The following is a 15,247-nucleotide window of genomic DNA, read 5'->3' as shown; positions in this document are numbered from 1 at the left end:
TGACCGATTGACTTGTTTTAATTTAATAATAATAAAAAAATGATGTTGGGTGGGATATGTTTGCAGCATGTGGATTTCAAGATAAATGTTGTGTTATCGGCAAATGTCATAATTTATGTGTGATGCACTCGGATCATGACTCGGATGCACTCAAGCACTGTGTCACATGAGACGCAGCTGTGGGAGAGGCGTCTACCAATCAGAATCCAGCCAGTAACCATGGTGACACCATCCTGCAGTGCTTGTGCAGAGTGAGAAGAGCCCTGTCACGTGACGGTGCAAGATGGCTATCTGGAGTTGGACATCCTAGTGGAGAGGAGACAGTCTAGCTAATGCAATCACTGTGGTGAGGTGAGTATGAATGTGTTTACATTCACGATAGAATAACAGAGCACTTATTTGCTCTTTTTTTTTTTTACAGTGTCTCGACGCATGGTTTTGCTTGCGCCGACTCTAGCTTTTGTGTGTGTTAGCATTAGCTATACCCGCGTTAGCTATGTAGCTAATATAACGTTACTGTTAGCTATGCTAACTAGCTAGCTGTTAACGACGATAGCTTGGATTTGATGAAGCTAACGACCTAGCTCACTGTTAACGTCAGCAACGGAACGTACAATTGCATTTCTTACATGGCACCCGGGATTAGATGTAAAATTAACGTAATTTATCTTCGTAGACTATGAGCAGGATGTTTTCCTGTTAACCTGATGCATTCATTTCAGTGCCTCTTCATCCAGAGTTTCTGCTTCCCAGCAGCGGTGGAGATTGTAATAATTGATACTGCAGCGAAAAGATGGCTCTTAATGTATTCGGTAAGTTAAAATAACTTGTAGTAGTCCCCTATAGATTTGCTAGCAATGGTACGGCAGCTAGGTTTGTTAGCTGCAGGAAGCAGAGTATGGCCAGTGGTGTGTTGGACTAGATAAAGCCTGTCCAGACTGATGGATGAGGCAGCAGGAAACGCTCTCTCTTTCTGACGGACATGCCGCGTATCGTTAGCAGGTCGGCAGAACTCCTCGCCCTCTGTCATCCACAGCTAGAACTGCCCTAGCAGCAACCACAGCTAGCAGGAACGGACTACCATCCAGCCATTCAGTCAGTCAGTTAGCTACCCAGCCAGTCATTCAGCCAGCCAGCTAGTCAGCCAGCCAGCCAGATATGATGTCAGTTGATTCACCAGGGATGTCAGCTCTCGTGTCTAAGACCATTCAGATCAGTCAGGAAGCGGGTGTCCAACCAGAATGCTGTGAGGCTGAATGACCCTTGTCCAGATCCAGGATGGTATAAACAGTAGATAGATAGATTTTCTGTTGCAGCAAATACACACAACAATACAAAACACATAACGAAGAGGCACAGTAGGCACAGAAATGTACCAAACGGTAGTTCAATAAGGCACAAAAAGGCACAATATACAGCATACAGTGTGCAAGATGTACAAAAAGATTAAAAAATTATATAATCAGTATAATTAGTAATGCATGAATATGTACAGTAAGCTGCTGACTATTCACAATAATACCTAATAATAGCTTCCAGCTATTCAATCACAATAGAGCCTTACAATACAATAACTGTCTCCCTCCAAGCTGGCTCAGGTCCAGAGTGTTCAGCCAGCCAGTGATGGCGGCTGGTAGGAAGGACCTATGGAAGCGCTCCGTAGAGCACTGTGGCAGAATTAGTCTGCCGCTGGAGGAGCTCCTTTGCCTGACCAGAGTGTTGTGATATAGATAGATGATAACCTGATGATGTCATATTCTGTGTGTTCCTGATGATGTCATATCCTGTGTGTTACTCCCCAGACCACGATGAGTACAGCCCACCTGTCTGGAAGTCTTACCGTGAGTACCTCACTGCTCAACGACAGACACACTAACAGATCTGCTCAGCTACAGACACACCAACAGACCTGCTAACAGACACACTAACAGGCCTACTAACAGGCCTGCTAACAGACACACTAACAGGCCTGCTAACAGACACACTAACAGGCCTGCTAACAGACACACTAACAGACCTGCTAACAGACACACTAACAGGCCTGCTAACAGACACACTAACAGGCCTGCTAACACATACACTAACAGACACAGACCTGCTCAACTACAGACACTAAGGTTGCGATCACACCAGAAAGTCCGAACCAAGGACCAGACCAAGTGAATGAAGTTGCAACATTGTTGCAGTTTTTTGGGGTCTGGTTCGCGTTCACACGGTCATTTGTGTAATCGAACCAACACATGTAAACAAATGTCAAGCAGTCATACAGGTTGCTCATCTATTGGCTAGAAACATTACGAGGGAAAATCTATCATTAACCGCATGTAATTAGAGCAATCACTGTTACAATGGAGCCGCAACAGCGCATTGCATTTGCTATACTGGCGCTACTTGTGATTATTTGATGCTCTGGCCAAATAACAACGGCAACCCAATATGAGCATGACCGAATCTGGACACGTGTAAACAATGAAGACTCTGCTTTTTTTCAATGCAAAGGAGTCGTAGGAGTTTGTACCGATGCAGAATACGGGCCCTGATGGATGCCGACGAGACTTTCTTCGTGTACCTATCACACAGGAGATGTGCTCTTTGTTTTGGTCCTACGGATAATCCGATGCCCGTTCACACCAAAAGCGAACCGAAGCATGGTCCCTTTTGAAGCGGACCGAGTCCTTGCTTTTTAGGCGGACCATGGTTCGGTTGTTTGATCGCGTTCACACCTCTCCAAACAAAGCGGAGCAAACTTTTCTGGTCCGATAGTCTGATTCCAAATGGATCAAATGTGTAGGTGTGAACACACCCTAACATACCTGCTCAACCACAGACATTGGGCCTCATTCACCAATCGTTCTTACGAGGCATTTTTTTCTTAAACCTCACTTACGCAGTTTCCACGAAGATTCTGGCATTCATCAATGTTTTCTCACTTGGCATTTGTTCGTAGCGAAGAGCAGAATCTGAACACTGAATAAGCACTACCCCACTGAGCAAAATACGTATTTCAATCTCGTATTTCAATCTCGTGTCTATGTTTTAGTTCTCATACAGTCTGGCTATGTGTAGACCAAACACTAAATACATTCTTACAATGAAAACACACCTGCAAATACACAAAATATGCACAAATGCTGTCTTGTGGGTCTCTAGGCAGTTTGTTTGGCCATTCAAGTTCTGTCAACTATTCTTTCAATTCTTTCTGTGACTTGTGTGTGTGCAGTGTCATGTCCTTTCATGGGGCTGGCGGGGCGTTTACCTATGCTAATTCAGAAGAACTGACACTCGCTTTCAATTTATGACATGATGGGATTCATCATCATAAGGTGGGCTGGCCATCTCTTTCTTTAAGGCGTAACTATCACAGGTATTTGTTTATTTTCAAAGCCATCATTGGTAAACTTCCACCATTCCTCGTCTCTGTTGGACTGGAGCCTTGGCACCTACGAGACCTGATCTAATGATCGGTTTGTTCTCAGGGTTCCTCGAGTGCATTCTGAACTTGGAAGGGCTGCTTTTTTCCATGATGCTCCTTATACTTGGAAACTTGGTCTGTGTAAACTCGTCATCACTGTAAATGATGGAAACCTCAGTGCTTCACGAGTATAAATAAAGGTGTGAAATAAAATGAAAATCATGAGAGCACAGGTGCAAACGAATTCTGCGGTGTACAAACGTGATGAATTAGGTGGAGGTTTTTCTTAGAACCTTTCTTAGGAACAAATTTACGAAGGAAGCTCAGGAAGATATTGATGACTGAGGCCCATTGTTCTTATAGATACTCGACCATGAAGTGGAAAGTTGGTTCTGTTATCTGATCTGAGCGAGGTGTGTGTGTGCGTGCATGCGTGTGTGTATGCGTGTGTGTATGTGTGCGTGCACTTTCTCTGCACTAGTGTACCAGCTCCAGCAGGAGGCGCCCCATCCTCGTAGAGTCACATGCACCTGTGTGGTGAGTGATTTCATGCCCCCTCCATCCTTCTCCATCTCTCTCTCTCTCTCTCTGTCCTTATCTCTCTCACTCGCTTTCTGTCCCTATACGGTATATCTTTCTCTCTCTCTAAATGTGTATGTGTAGACTACATACCTTGTACAGATGTCAGTCTCTAGATGTTTGATCTTCAGTCCACTGATGCGTCCATCTCTCTGTGCTCACAGGTGGACAACCGGCCCAAGTACTATGGCAGAGAGTGAGTCTGCTGTTTGACTACACTGGAGAAGCTGTTAACCCGGGCACTTCAAATAGACTAAACCAAGCAAGACACTGGTGCACTCATAAAGGCTGCACGTTTATTACAGGAAAATGACTGACGTTTCGACAAGCGTCTTTCTTAGGGTCAACAGAGTGCTCCAGTGTCTTGCTGCCAGTTAGTCTTAACGGAAGTGCCCAGGTAAAAGTGCACTCGACTGTTGAGCTCTGTAACCCGCGTTGGTTGGACCCAACCTTTGTGTTTGTGTGGGTGCGTGTGTTCGCGTGCCTTCTGTGTGTGTGTGTGTGTCTGTCTGTCTGTCTGTGTCTGTGTCTGTGTGTGTGTGTGTGTGTGTGTGTGTGTGTGTGTGTGTGTGTGTGTGTGTGTGTGTGTGTGTGTGTGTGTGTGTGTGTGCGTGCATGCATGCGTGTGGGTGCGCTCCCCTAGGTACCATGGTATGATTTCCAGAGAGGAGACAGACCAGCTACTCAGTGTGGCAGAGGGGAGCTACCTCATCAGGGAGAGCCAAAGACAACCTGGGACCTACACACTGGCCCTGCGGTACACACACACACACACACACACACACACACACAAACGTCTGTTTCCGCTTCTCTCACTCTACATCTCTTCTTCCTCTCTTTACCTTTTCCTCATCCCTCTCTCATCTCCTCTCCCTCTTTTTTCTCATTGGCCTAATCCCTCCATCTCCATCTTCTCGTCCCCCTCTCTCTCTGTCCCTCATCTCTCTCCATCTTCTCATCCCCCTCTCTCTCTGTCCCTCATCTCTCTCCATCTTCTCATCCCCCTCTCTCTGTCCCTCATCTCTCTCTCCTCCTTCTCATCCCCCTCTCTCCTGTGGGCCGGCAGGTTTGGGACCCAGACTAGGAACTTCCGTCTGTACCACGATGGGAAACACTTTGTTGGTGAGAAGAGTTTTTATTTTATTTATTTATTTTTACTTTCATTTTTATTGGTATTTTTAACAATAGGTTACAAAAAGGTAACAAACAAAAAGAAAAAACAGTAACATGGGGCATCGTCAAGAGGTGATATACAAGCTGTGGTTATTGACAAACAAATGTACAAGTGCAGTTTGTCATTCAACAGTTATGGCATTACAGCCTAAAAAAAGAGTAAAAAAGTAAAAAAGAAAAGACCCTAATCAGAGTCTGTTTTCTTAAAGGTGAGAAGAGGTTTGAGTCCATCCATGACCTGGTGACGGACGGCCTGATCACCCTCTACATAGAGACCAAGGTACCAGCCAATCAGAGACCAAGGTACTAGTCAGTCAGCCAATCATAGAGACCAATGTACCAGCCAATCAGAGACCATGGTACCACTGTCAGTCAGCCAATCATACAGTAGAGACCATGGTATCAGCCAATCAGAGACCAAGGTACCAGTCAGTCAGCCAATCATACGGACAAAGGTACGAGTATTAGTCAAGTCAACCAATAAATCAATGAGTTAGTCTATTATCAAACCAATCAATTCTAGGCTGCGGAGTACATCGCCAAGATGACCATCAACCCCATCTATGAGCATGTGGGCTACACCACCCTGAACCAGACCCAGAACAAGGAGGGCAGCCTGAGGCGGCCGGCTGATCCCACACTCCTGCCCACACACACCCCCCACAGCCCTGGGGACGAAGGAGACTCTGCGGATGACAGGGTGAGGATGCACACTCACACTGTAGCGGTTTCACGATTCGGGGCGCCAGCCAGGTGCTATCAGGCCTGGCGATTTTAAATAGCAGTTTGGTTTTGTCAGTAAGGGATGTGTGTCAATGTCAAACCCTACAAAGGATGCATGTATCATGTACCATGTACTTCTCATGAACCCTTATGACTATAACATGAACCAGCAGGCAGAAAGAAATACAGATTGACGCTTTAAATCAGTTTCATACCTATATTGAATAGCTTGCAATTCAACACAGTCACCAATGTTTAACTTCCACAGAATCAGAAATTAGCAAACAAAAAATGCAAAGTCCTCCATTAAAAAGTTCACTCACGTTTAAACCACGGCCCAAACAATTCACACACTGAACCTGTTTACACCTTGCATTAAAATGCGTCTTGTATCGAGATTGTATCTAGATAATGATTTAGCCTGATTACATTTACACCTGGCATTAATATGCGTTTCGAGTATCTTCAACCCGATCCGTTCGAGATCTGATCGACTCCAGCTGACAATCGAACGTCACATCCTTGTGCTTGAATATTTTTGTCCGACCAAATTGAGTGTAGACTCATCTGGACTCCAACCTTGACCAGGATCCATTTTAATGCTTTCTTGCTATCACAACATCAGCTTACATAATATTAACTTGGCTAAAAAGCATCTAACTGCATCATGATGGTCAGCGATGAGACGGCATATAACCCTCCGTCGCGGGAAGGGAAAGTGCATCAGTCGGCTGTGATCTTTAACAGTAGGCTACCAGCCTACGTTATATCTGAATATAATCCAACGGCTAATTCCCAATAAAGAATCCATCCAGTGCACAAGCAACTCCCCCAAATATAATAATGAGAAGCACAAGCTGGCAAGTGGAAAAATTCAAGCATAGTTGTGTTTGGTTGAGATATTAATGGGACATCGGACGCAAAACTATCAATAGCCGATCGGCTACAGCTGTGTCAAACTCAGCTGCTTAAACAGGTGATGCACAATTACTTAGGGAAATTCTCAGATGACCCCGCCGTTTTGGGCTAATAATAGCCTGAGAACAGGACACATCACTTTCCCACTCCAAAAGCTTAGCTTCAGTTAAGATAGTATTCATTCATAAACAATGGTTAGTTGCTGCTTCTTGCTGGTCTGGAACCGGCGCATGCCAACGGCTACGTATTTCCGCCCACGTTGTTGATATGTGGATTAAAAACACATTCCCATTTACACTTTTATTAAATGTGGTCGACATGCGTCCCTGACCACCTCCGGAGGTGGTTTGGCCGATCGGATCGCAAGCCGTCCTCAAAACGTTTTTGCCGCATTTATACCTGTACTTTCATGTGGTTTAGCACGATCAGATTGCAATCTGATCACCAAAAATGCATTTTAATGCAAGGTGTAAACGGGGTCACTGTGAACCCCAATATACCCAGTAAAGTCAGTCAGATCATAATTTATGTTCTGTTTCATACTGAGGTTTGGGGTCGTAACCCGTAAGGATCGTACTCGTGAGTGGAGTCAGTCGTTTAGTCACAGTCGCAGTTCTGGGAGTCTCGTAGCCTACCAGCGTTGCAATCGCTAAATGCTGGTGGATCCGCAACAAGGAAAGTAAGGCGCAACGACAACAATACGGATGACAATTGTATTCCCCGAGGAACATATTCCACAATGTAGACTTGCGAACCGACCGTGCAGGAATGACTGAATTGAACGCGAAACAAACAACACCGGACAGTCTCAGCCGCTTCTGTGTTCCCGTTAGAACTCGCGCTCCTGTGTCTCTCCTCCCGTGAGTATATATAACGAGTTGATTGGTGAAAATGGGGAAGAGGAAAAAAAAAAAGTGTGTTGGGTGATGACGGAAAGGGGAGTGAATTAATGGATACTTGGGCTGTTTGTGACAGTGTTGCTGGACAGATTGTCACACTTCTCCCCCCTTGGAAAAAGCCGCCCAAACGGGGAGGCGCCACTTGATCTCTTACATCCCTCCACCAACTCAGTCAAACCCCTTGAAGTGTTCCTCATCACTCTCCTCCGCAAATATGTCCATGACTCGCCGACGCTCCAGCATCTCCATTCCCGCAGCAGAGGGGTAGCACGGTTTGAGCCTCGTGACATAAGCCACCTTGAGATCTTCGCCACTGTCCTCCAGAACGATCACATAATTCAGGGGCCCCACTCTCCAGACAACCCGATAGGGTCCCTTCCACCGAGGAGCAAGCTTAGCGGTGAAGGAGCGCTCGGCCTTAGAGTAAGGATGAGTTCTCAGCCAAACCCGAGCCTGGTCGTCATAATCCATTTCCCTCCTATGTCGATCATAGTTCTGTTTCTGCTTCTGCTTGGCCTTCTGGAGACTACCGGTAACAGTCCTTCAACTCACTCTGCTGTTCAACCTTAGCGAAGGCTGGGATATCAGGAGTGCAGTCTCGTGGCGTCAGCATTGCCTCCAGGGGTCCTCTGAGCGGCCAGTTCAAATTCACCTTTGCAGGGGTCACACCGGTAGACTCATGGACAGCGGAGTTCAAAGCGAAACGGAACTCAGGGAGATGTTTGTCCCAGGACTTGTGATGGTCACCAACGAAAGAGGCAATCATGGGCTTGAGGTTCCGGTTAATTCTCTCAGTGAGGTTAGTCTGAGGGTGATAGGCAGACGTCCTCTTCTGGCCGACATTCCACTGCCTGCAGGTGGCTTCGAAGAGCCAGTGCAAAAAGCTCCACCCACCAGGAGTAGTAGTCCACAAAGACGAGGAGATAACAGTTGCCGTTGGAGCTCCTGGGGAAAGGGCCCATGAGATCAAATACCCAACATCTCCCAGGGTCTGGGGATGATCGTCTGTTGGAGTATCCCGGCGGGTTTCCGACACTCTGGTTTGTGTTTTTGGCAAGTCTGGCATCCCTGCACGTACTCCTTGACATCCAGGCTCATGTTAGGCAAGTAAGCTAGAGCTTGAAGGCGCTTATAGGTCTTGAAGTGACCAAGATGGCCTGCCAAAGGATCATCATGGAAGAGATGTAGCAGTTGGGGCCGGAGAGAGGGTGGCACATAAACCTGATACAGGGTCTTATGCGGTAGCTGGATGACTCTATACACCTTATCCTCCAGGATAGTGAACTTGTTGGTATCCTTCGCTACCACTTCCCTGGCATCCAGGATGGATTGGTAGAGGCCAATGATTGCTGGATCCTGCTGTTGGGCCTTCCAGACCTCCTCATCAGAGACCTGTAGATCTCTTTCCATCTTCGGCTGGGTAGTGGAAGAGGACGGTGGCACACACAGGAGAGGCCAGGCTTGGAGAATCAATTGGGGCTCGTGACAGAGCATCGGGGACGGTATTGTACTTTCCCTTTCAGTACTCCACAGTGAAGGTAAACTCCTGCAGGCGCAGAGCCCATCTGATGAGTCTCGTACTGGGCTTCTGGGTGTTAAAAACCCATACCAGGGAAGAGTGATCCGTTACCACCGTGAAGAGCCACCCTTCAAGGTAATACCTCCATTTTTACAGGGCCCAGACCACCGCAAGACACTCCTGCTCCATGGTGGAGTAATTCATCTCCGCCTTATTCAGGCTCCGGTTGGAGGATGCCAGAATGCCTCTGATCCGAGCCCAGTCTGTTGAACCAGTACAGCACCCAAGCCCACATCACTAGCATCGGTGTGGATCACAAAGGGTAGCTGAAAATCAGGATGACCAAGGACGGGCAAGGTCACAAGACATGCCTTCAAGGCCTGTAGGGGATCTCGGCTGTCCTCAACCTGGCCATAAGTTGGAAAGTGCAGCTTGATAGGGCTTTTCCCTTTAAAGCGGTTCCTCAAATCTCCATGGATAGTGAAGTCAGTGGGAAAGGCCAGGCCCCGATCCCGGATCTCTGTGGACTGCAGTTGTGCTCCAGTCGTCACCACTAGTGCTGGCTCGAGGGGTGCCATATGAGTTCCTGAGCTCTCTGATGCACTGAGCTCTGTTTAATGGAGGTCAGCTCCAGGGTCATGGTTCCCAACTTATTTGAGCAATTGATGGCTTCTGTCTCTAGTTGTTGCATCGTGTCCTTTAGAGGGCCTACGGCAGAAGTGAGTCCCTCCAGAACAGTAACCTGATGCTGTTGCAGCCGCCACTGCAGGGAGGCGTTGAATTCATTCCTGGTAAATTCCAGTTTTCTCTCCAATGCCTCCAACAGTATCTTTTGATTCTCCTCCTGGATATTTAAGAACCTTTGAGTGAGGATATCCACTGCTCCTTTCAGGCTCTGGGGTGCTTGTGGCTGTGTAGCCCTACTACCCCCAGGTGATGCAGATTGGAAGTCCAGATACTCTGTCAACTCCATGTCCAGGAGAGTGTACGAAGTTGGGTTATGTTGGACGAGCGACAGTTGTGTTTTCCAAGGCATCCCCGGCCACACTGCCTGGGTGAACCACAGGGGCATTTCCTGGGCTGTTCCTATGGGGGTGTGGTACAGGCTCCTGGCTGCCTCAGAGGGTCCAGAAGACCCAATAGGTCTGCGTCCATTTTGTTTGCAGAAGATCCTTGCTTTCTCTTCCGAGAAGTTTTCCAATGTTTTTTTCTTCTTCAAGGCTTACTTTTCTTTCGGAACTGCATGGCGATTTTAAATAGCAGTTTGGTTTTGTCAGTCAGGGACGTGTGTCAATGCCAAACCCTACAAAGGATGCATGTATCATGTACCATGTACTTCTCATGAACCCTATAACTATAACATGAACCAGCAGACAGAAAGAAATACAGATTGACGCTTTAAATCAGTTTCATACCTATATTGAATAGCTTGCAATTCAACACAGTCACCAATGGTTAACTAACACAGAATCAGCAATTAGCAAACAAAAAATGCAAATCCTCTTTTAAACAGTTCACTCACGACCCAAACAATTCACACACTCAGCCGCTTCCGTGTTCCCGTCAAAACTCGCACTCCCGTCTCTCTCCTCCCGTGAGTATATATAACGAGTTGATTGGTGAAAACGGGGAAGAGGAAAAAAAAAAAAGTGTGTTGGGTGATGACGGAAAGGGAGTGAATTAATGGATTTTTGTGACAGTGTGGCTGGACAGATTGTCACAACACGCACACGTACACACACACACTCACTCACACTCACTCACTCACTCACTCACTCACTCACTCACTCACTCACTCACTCACTCACTCACTCATTACTCACTCACTCATTAACTCACAGACCCACCCCACAGCCCTGGGAAGGGGGTGACGCCTCAGATGAGAGGGTGAGGAGCACAAACACACACACACACACACATTTGAATGACTTTGTTTCTGTTCACATAATTCAACAAAATCTTGAACACAAATAAAAATGGTAAATGGTAAATGTATAATAAATGTATAAATAATTTGTATAAATGTATAATACAATAATAGATGTGGAAGCATTGGACACTCACTGACTGCCATACATTACACACTTAGCGCCCATGGATACAGGAAGCATCCTCCATATATGACGACCTCATATGAACAGAATTGTGCCAGTGCCTTTTGGCTTGGGCATTCCTGCCATCTGTAGGCCCCTCACGACTAGTCTGTGGACATTTCCTAGGCTACTAAATATAAACACCAGCAGTTTACATTTATACCCAAGCTGCGTGATTGCATCTTTGAGCGGTTGATATTTTAACACCTTAAGGAAAGCCTCTTCCAGGCTATGATCAAACGTACAGCCTACTTCCAAAATGGTGACTTCTGTACTGTCCTCATCAACAACAACAGCATCTAGTGTATTTATTAGCTGTTACATTTGAAAATGCATTGTGTTCACTATTACACATGTTGAACATGGAAGATGAAACACAGGAGTGTTTAAAGTTTTTGACTGAAGAGTGAACATATGGGATTATGCCCTTAACTAACAGGTCATCAATCCTATGATGCCTTGCAATGTACAACCCAATGTACACATACACATGCACACACACACACACACACACACACATACACACACATGGACGGTCACTCATCACACACATTAATTAGACTGTTTTCTTGTTGACAGCTGACCTCCCTGGTGAGGCGTGCCACACTGAAGGAGAGTGAGCTCATGGCCAAATATGAGAAAGTCCACAACTTCAAGGTAGGACCTCTCTCTCTCTCTCTCTTTCTCCTCACCGGTCATCCGTGTCTCCTATCTGACCTACTATGAAATCCCTGCCCCCCCAGGTGCATACCTTCCGTGGGCCCCACTGGTGTGAGTACTGTGCCAACTTCATGTGGGGGCTCATCGCCCAGGGGGTGAAGTGTGCAGGTGAGTAGCTGAGGAACTCTCTCTCTCTCCTAACCCTCTCTCTCTCCCTAACCCTCTCTCTTTCTCTCCCTAACCTTCTCTCTCTCTCCCTCCTCCCTGAAGACTGTGGTCTGAACGTCCATAAGCAGTGTTCAAGGGTGGTCCCCAATGACTGCCAGCCGGACCTGAAGCATGTGAAGAAGGTGTACAGCTGTGACCTCACCACACTGGTCAAGGCCCACAACACCAAGAGGCCCATGGTGGTGGACATGTGCATCCAGGAGATTGAGGCCCGTGGTGAGGAGGCTTGCCCACGTTATCGTATTAGCGCTGTTACTCAGTGTTTGGGCGTACACCAGTCAATCATCGTTGCATTACTTGCCCACCAAATGCTCTCGTCGTCATGTCTGTTGAATGTCGTCTGTTGAATTTTTGAATGTTCTTAAAAAGCTGTTCAAATGTAACCATTCAAATAAACATGATGCGCAAGGACAGAGCAGAGGCGTGTAAAATGTACGCTGTCACCGGGAGCAACGGTGATGTCATGAGTTTATTAACCGGTGGGGAGAAATCGTCATCGTGGCATCCCTAGCGTCTATCACCTGCAACACAACCCGTCACTGGCTGCTCTCCGTTGGTAGTGTCTTATCAGGAGAGGATAGTTCTGGGCCGGTCTTTACCCTGGAGAACAAGAGGTTTCTTTTTTGTAGCAGTGTTGTGTTTTTCCACAGTCTCCCCTCTTTCTCTCTGCCCTGTGTCTACTGCCTCGACCCTGTCTCTACTGCCTCTACTGTCTCTTCTGCCTCTGCTGTCTCTACTGTCTCTATTGTCACAACCCTATCTGTGCTGCCCCTACTCTACCTCTACCTTGTCCCTACCCTGTTTCTACTGTCTCTACTGCATCGACTCTGTCTCTGTCTCAGGCGTGGAGTCGGAGGGGCTGTACAGGATATCAGGGTTCAGTGAGCTGATAGAGGATGTGAAGCTGGCCTTCGACCGTGGTGAGTCTCTCTCTCTCTCTCTCTTTATCCTCTTCTTTCTGTCTCAGCCCCCCTCTCTCTCTCTCTTCTCTCTGTCTGTCCTCTATTCCCTTTCATCTCCTCTTCTTTCCTTTCTTTATTCTCTCCACCAGAGAAGACCCCTTCTAGACACATGTCTACTGTGTGTGTGTTTGTCAGATGGAGAGAAGGCGGACATCTCCGCCAGTGTGTATGAGGACATCAACATCATCACTGGAGCGTTGAAGCTGTACTTCCGAGACCTGCCCATCCCTCTCATCAGCTACGACGCCTACCCACGCTTCATACTGGCCGCACGTGAGTCCACCACTGGATGTGTGCTGGCTGGAAATGAGTGTGTGTGTATGTGTTTGCCCGCAGGGCTTGTAGGATAGATTCTAAGCGCGCGTGTGTGTGTGTGTGTGTGTGTGTGTGTGTGTGTGTGTGTGTGTGTGTGTGTGTGTGTGTGTGTGTGTGTGTGTGTGTGTGTGTGTGTGTGTGTGTGTGTGTGTGTGTGTGTGTGTGTGTGTGTGTGTGTGTGTGTGTGTGTGTGTGTGTGTGTGTGTGTGTGTGTGTGTGTGTGTGTGTGTTTTTTTTTAGAGATCACGGATCCAGACAAGCGTCTTGAGTCCCTCCATGAGGCTCTGAAGCTGCTGCCTCCAGCCCACTGTGAGACCCTCAGACACCTGATGGCCCACCTGAGGAGGTCAGCCGCCACCCCCCCCCCCTCCCCCCCACACACACGCACCCCCCCCCCACACACACACACGCACCCCCCCCCCCAAACACACACACACCCCACCCCCTACACACACACCCACACACCAGACCGACCATGCATACACACACATGCACACACTACCCCATCCCCACACACACACCAGACCGACCATGCATACACACACCCCACACAAACGCACACCAGATCATGCTGACACACACCACACACAGGGCTATACACAGTAAACATGAAAGCTCCATGTTCTCCAGGGTGACCCAGCATGAGAAGCAGAACCTGATGAGTGCTGAGAACCTGGGCATCGTGTTTGGACCCACCCTTATGCGGGCGCCAGGCCTGGACGCCATGACGGCCCTCAACGACATCCGCTACCAGAGACAGGTGGTGGAGACGCTCATCAGAAACGAGGACGTCCTGTTCTGAACACAGACAGCCTGTAGACAGACAGCCTGTAGACAGACAGCCTGTAGACAGACAGACTGCCTGTAGACAGACAGACTGCCTATAGACAGACAGACTGCCTATAGACAGACAGCCTATAGAGAAGGAAGCGTCGGAGATATCGTCAGGGTTTCTCCTTCCGCACACTACTACTACTGACGGCTGCCCCAGGAACCAGACTCTGGTGGAGACGGGCTCTCTCCTCACGAGCCACACGCCTGACGTCTACGAAGCTTCCCTCTTTATACACTCCTCTCTCTGAGAGAGAGAGAGGGGGGTAGGCAGGCATGACTAAACAGAGTCTTCTGCTGTGGATCTGTCTGCGTGAGGAGAGGAGAGGACTGATGTGACCGGACCTGTGTTCTGGGGCCCCGGGCTGGGAGGGGAGGGGGGCGTAGCTGGCCATGTCTGAGGGGCTGCAGGGCATCCCAGCAGTATGAGAGACACATCAAGCAGTATTGGAGACACATGAAGGAGCATCTCCTCCACTCTCCTACCATTCATTCCTCTGGGCCACCAGCACCTCACATTGAATAACATTGTGTTGTTGCTGTTATGTTTTTTCTATACTATTTTATTTTTCTTTTCGTAACTTGATTGTTTTTATGTTTGTGTTATGTATTTTTTTTATTTTATTATTATTATTTTTTAACAAACTCCCTTTTGGGATGGGGGTGAGTTGGGGTGGCTCGCTGTAAAATATTTTCTATATGATTTCTGCATGGTAAAATTAAATTACTAAATATGTCTTACAAGTCCTTGTGACGTGTGTAAATTGTTTTAAATTGATTTAAGTGTGAGGGGTTAGTGTGCTTTTCTGCAGCTGTAGTCTGTAGTTTAAGAGTGCTCACATGCTTGTAGGCTAGGCTGGGGTGTAGAGCCTGTGCTAGAGGCTAGTTTAGGTTGTGGTGTAGTACACCAGGTATAGTCAAGGGATGTGCAGTGT

The 15,247-nt window shown here is 47.4% G+C and overlaps 1 protein-coding gene across 2 annotated transcripts; it reads left to right on the top strand.

The window, feature by feature from the left end:
- The first annotated feature begins 284 nt into the window (after positions 1 to 284).
- On the top strand, positions 285 to 14,980 carry LOC311315898 (N-chimaerin-like). 2 transcript variants are annotated; one of them, XM_084446613.1, is made up of 16 exons: positions 285 to 346; positions 723 to 812; positions 1,803 to 1,841; positions 3,894 to 3,949; positions 4,156 to 4,187; positions 4,635 to 4,748; positions 5,058 to 5,113; positions 5,374 to 5,444; positions 5,688 to 5,864; positions 11,896 to 11,973; positions 12,060 to 12,144; positions 12,247 to 12,420; positions 13,047 to 13,124; positions 13,302 to 13,439; positions 13,722 to 13,827; positions 14,112 to 14,980. In XM_084446613.1, exons 2-16 carry the CDS (start codon positions 794 to 796, stop codon positions 14,281 to 14,283), a joined length of 1,395 nt encoding a protein of 464 aa, XP_084302739.1. In that variant the 5' UTR covers positions 285 to 346; positions 723 to 793; the 3' UTR covers positions 14,284 to 14,980. The 2 variants fall into 2 exon arrangements, with proteins under 2 accessions (XP_084302739.1, XP_084302740.1); XM_084446614.1 differs by lacking the exons at positions 285 to 346; positions 13,047 to 13,124 and having other exon boundaries at positions 563 to 812.
- The last annotated feature ends 267 nt before the right edge of the window (positions 14,981 to 15,247 follow it).

The sequence above is a fragment of the Borostomias antarcticus genome (assembly GCF_949987555.1).
Source record: "Borostomias antarcticus genome assembly, chromosome: 12".
In the NCBI taxonomy this organism is placed as follows: domain Eukaryota; kingdom Metazoa; phylum Chordata; class Actinopteri; order Stomiiformes; family Stomiidae; genus Borostomias; species Borostomias antarcticus.
Note: the sequence above shows the minus strand (reverse complement) of the source record. Positions and strands in the feature narration are given on the sequence as shown.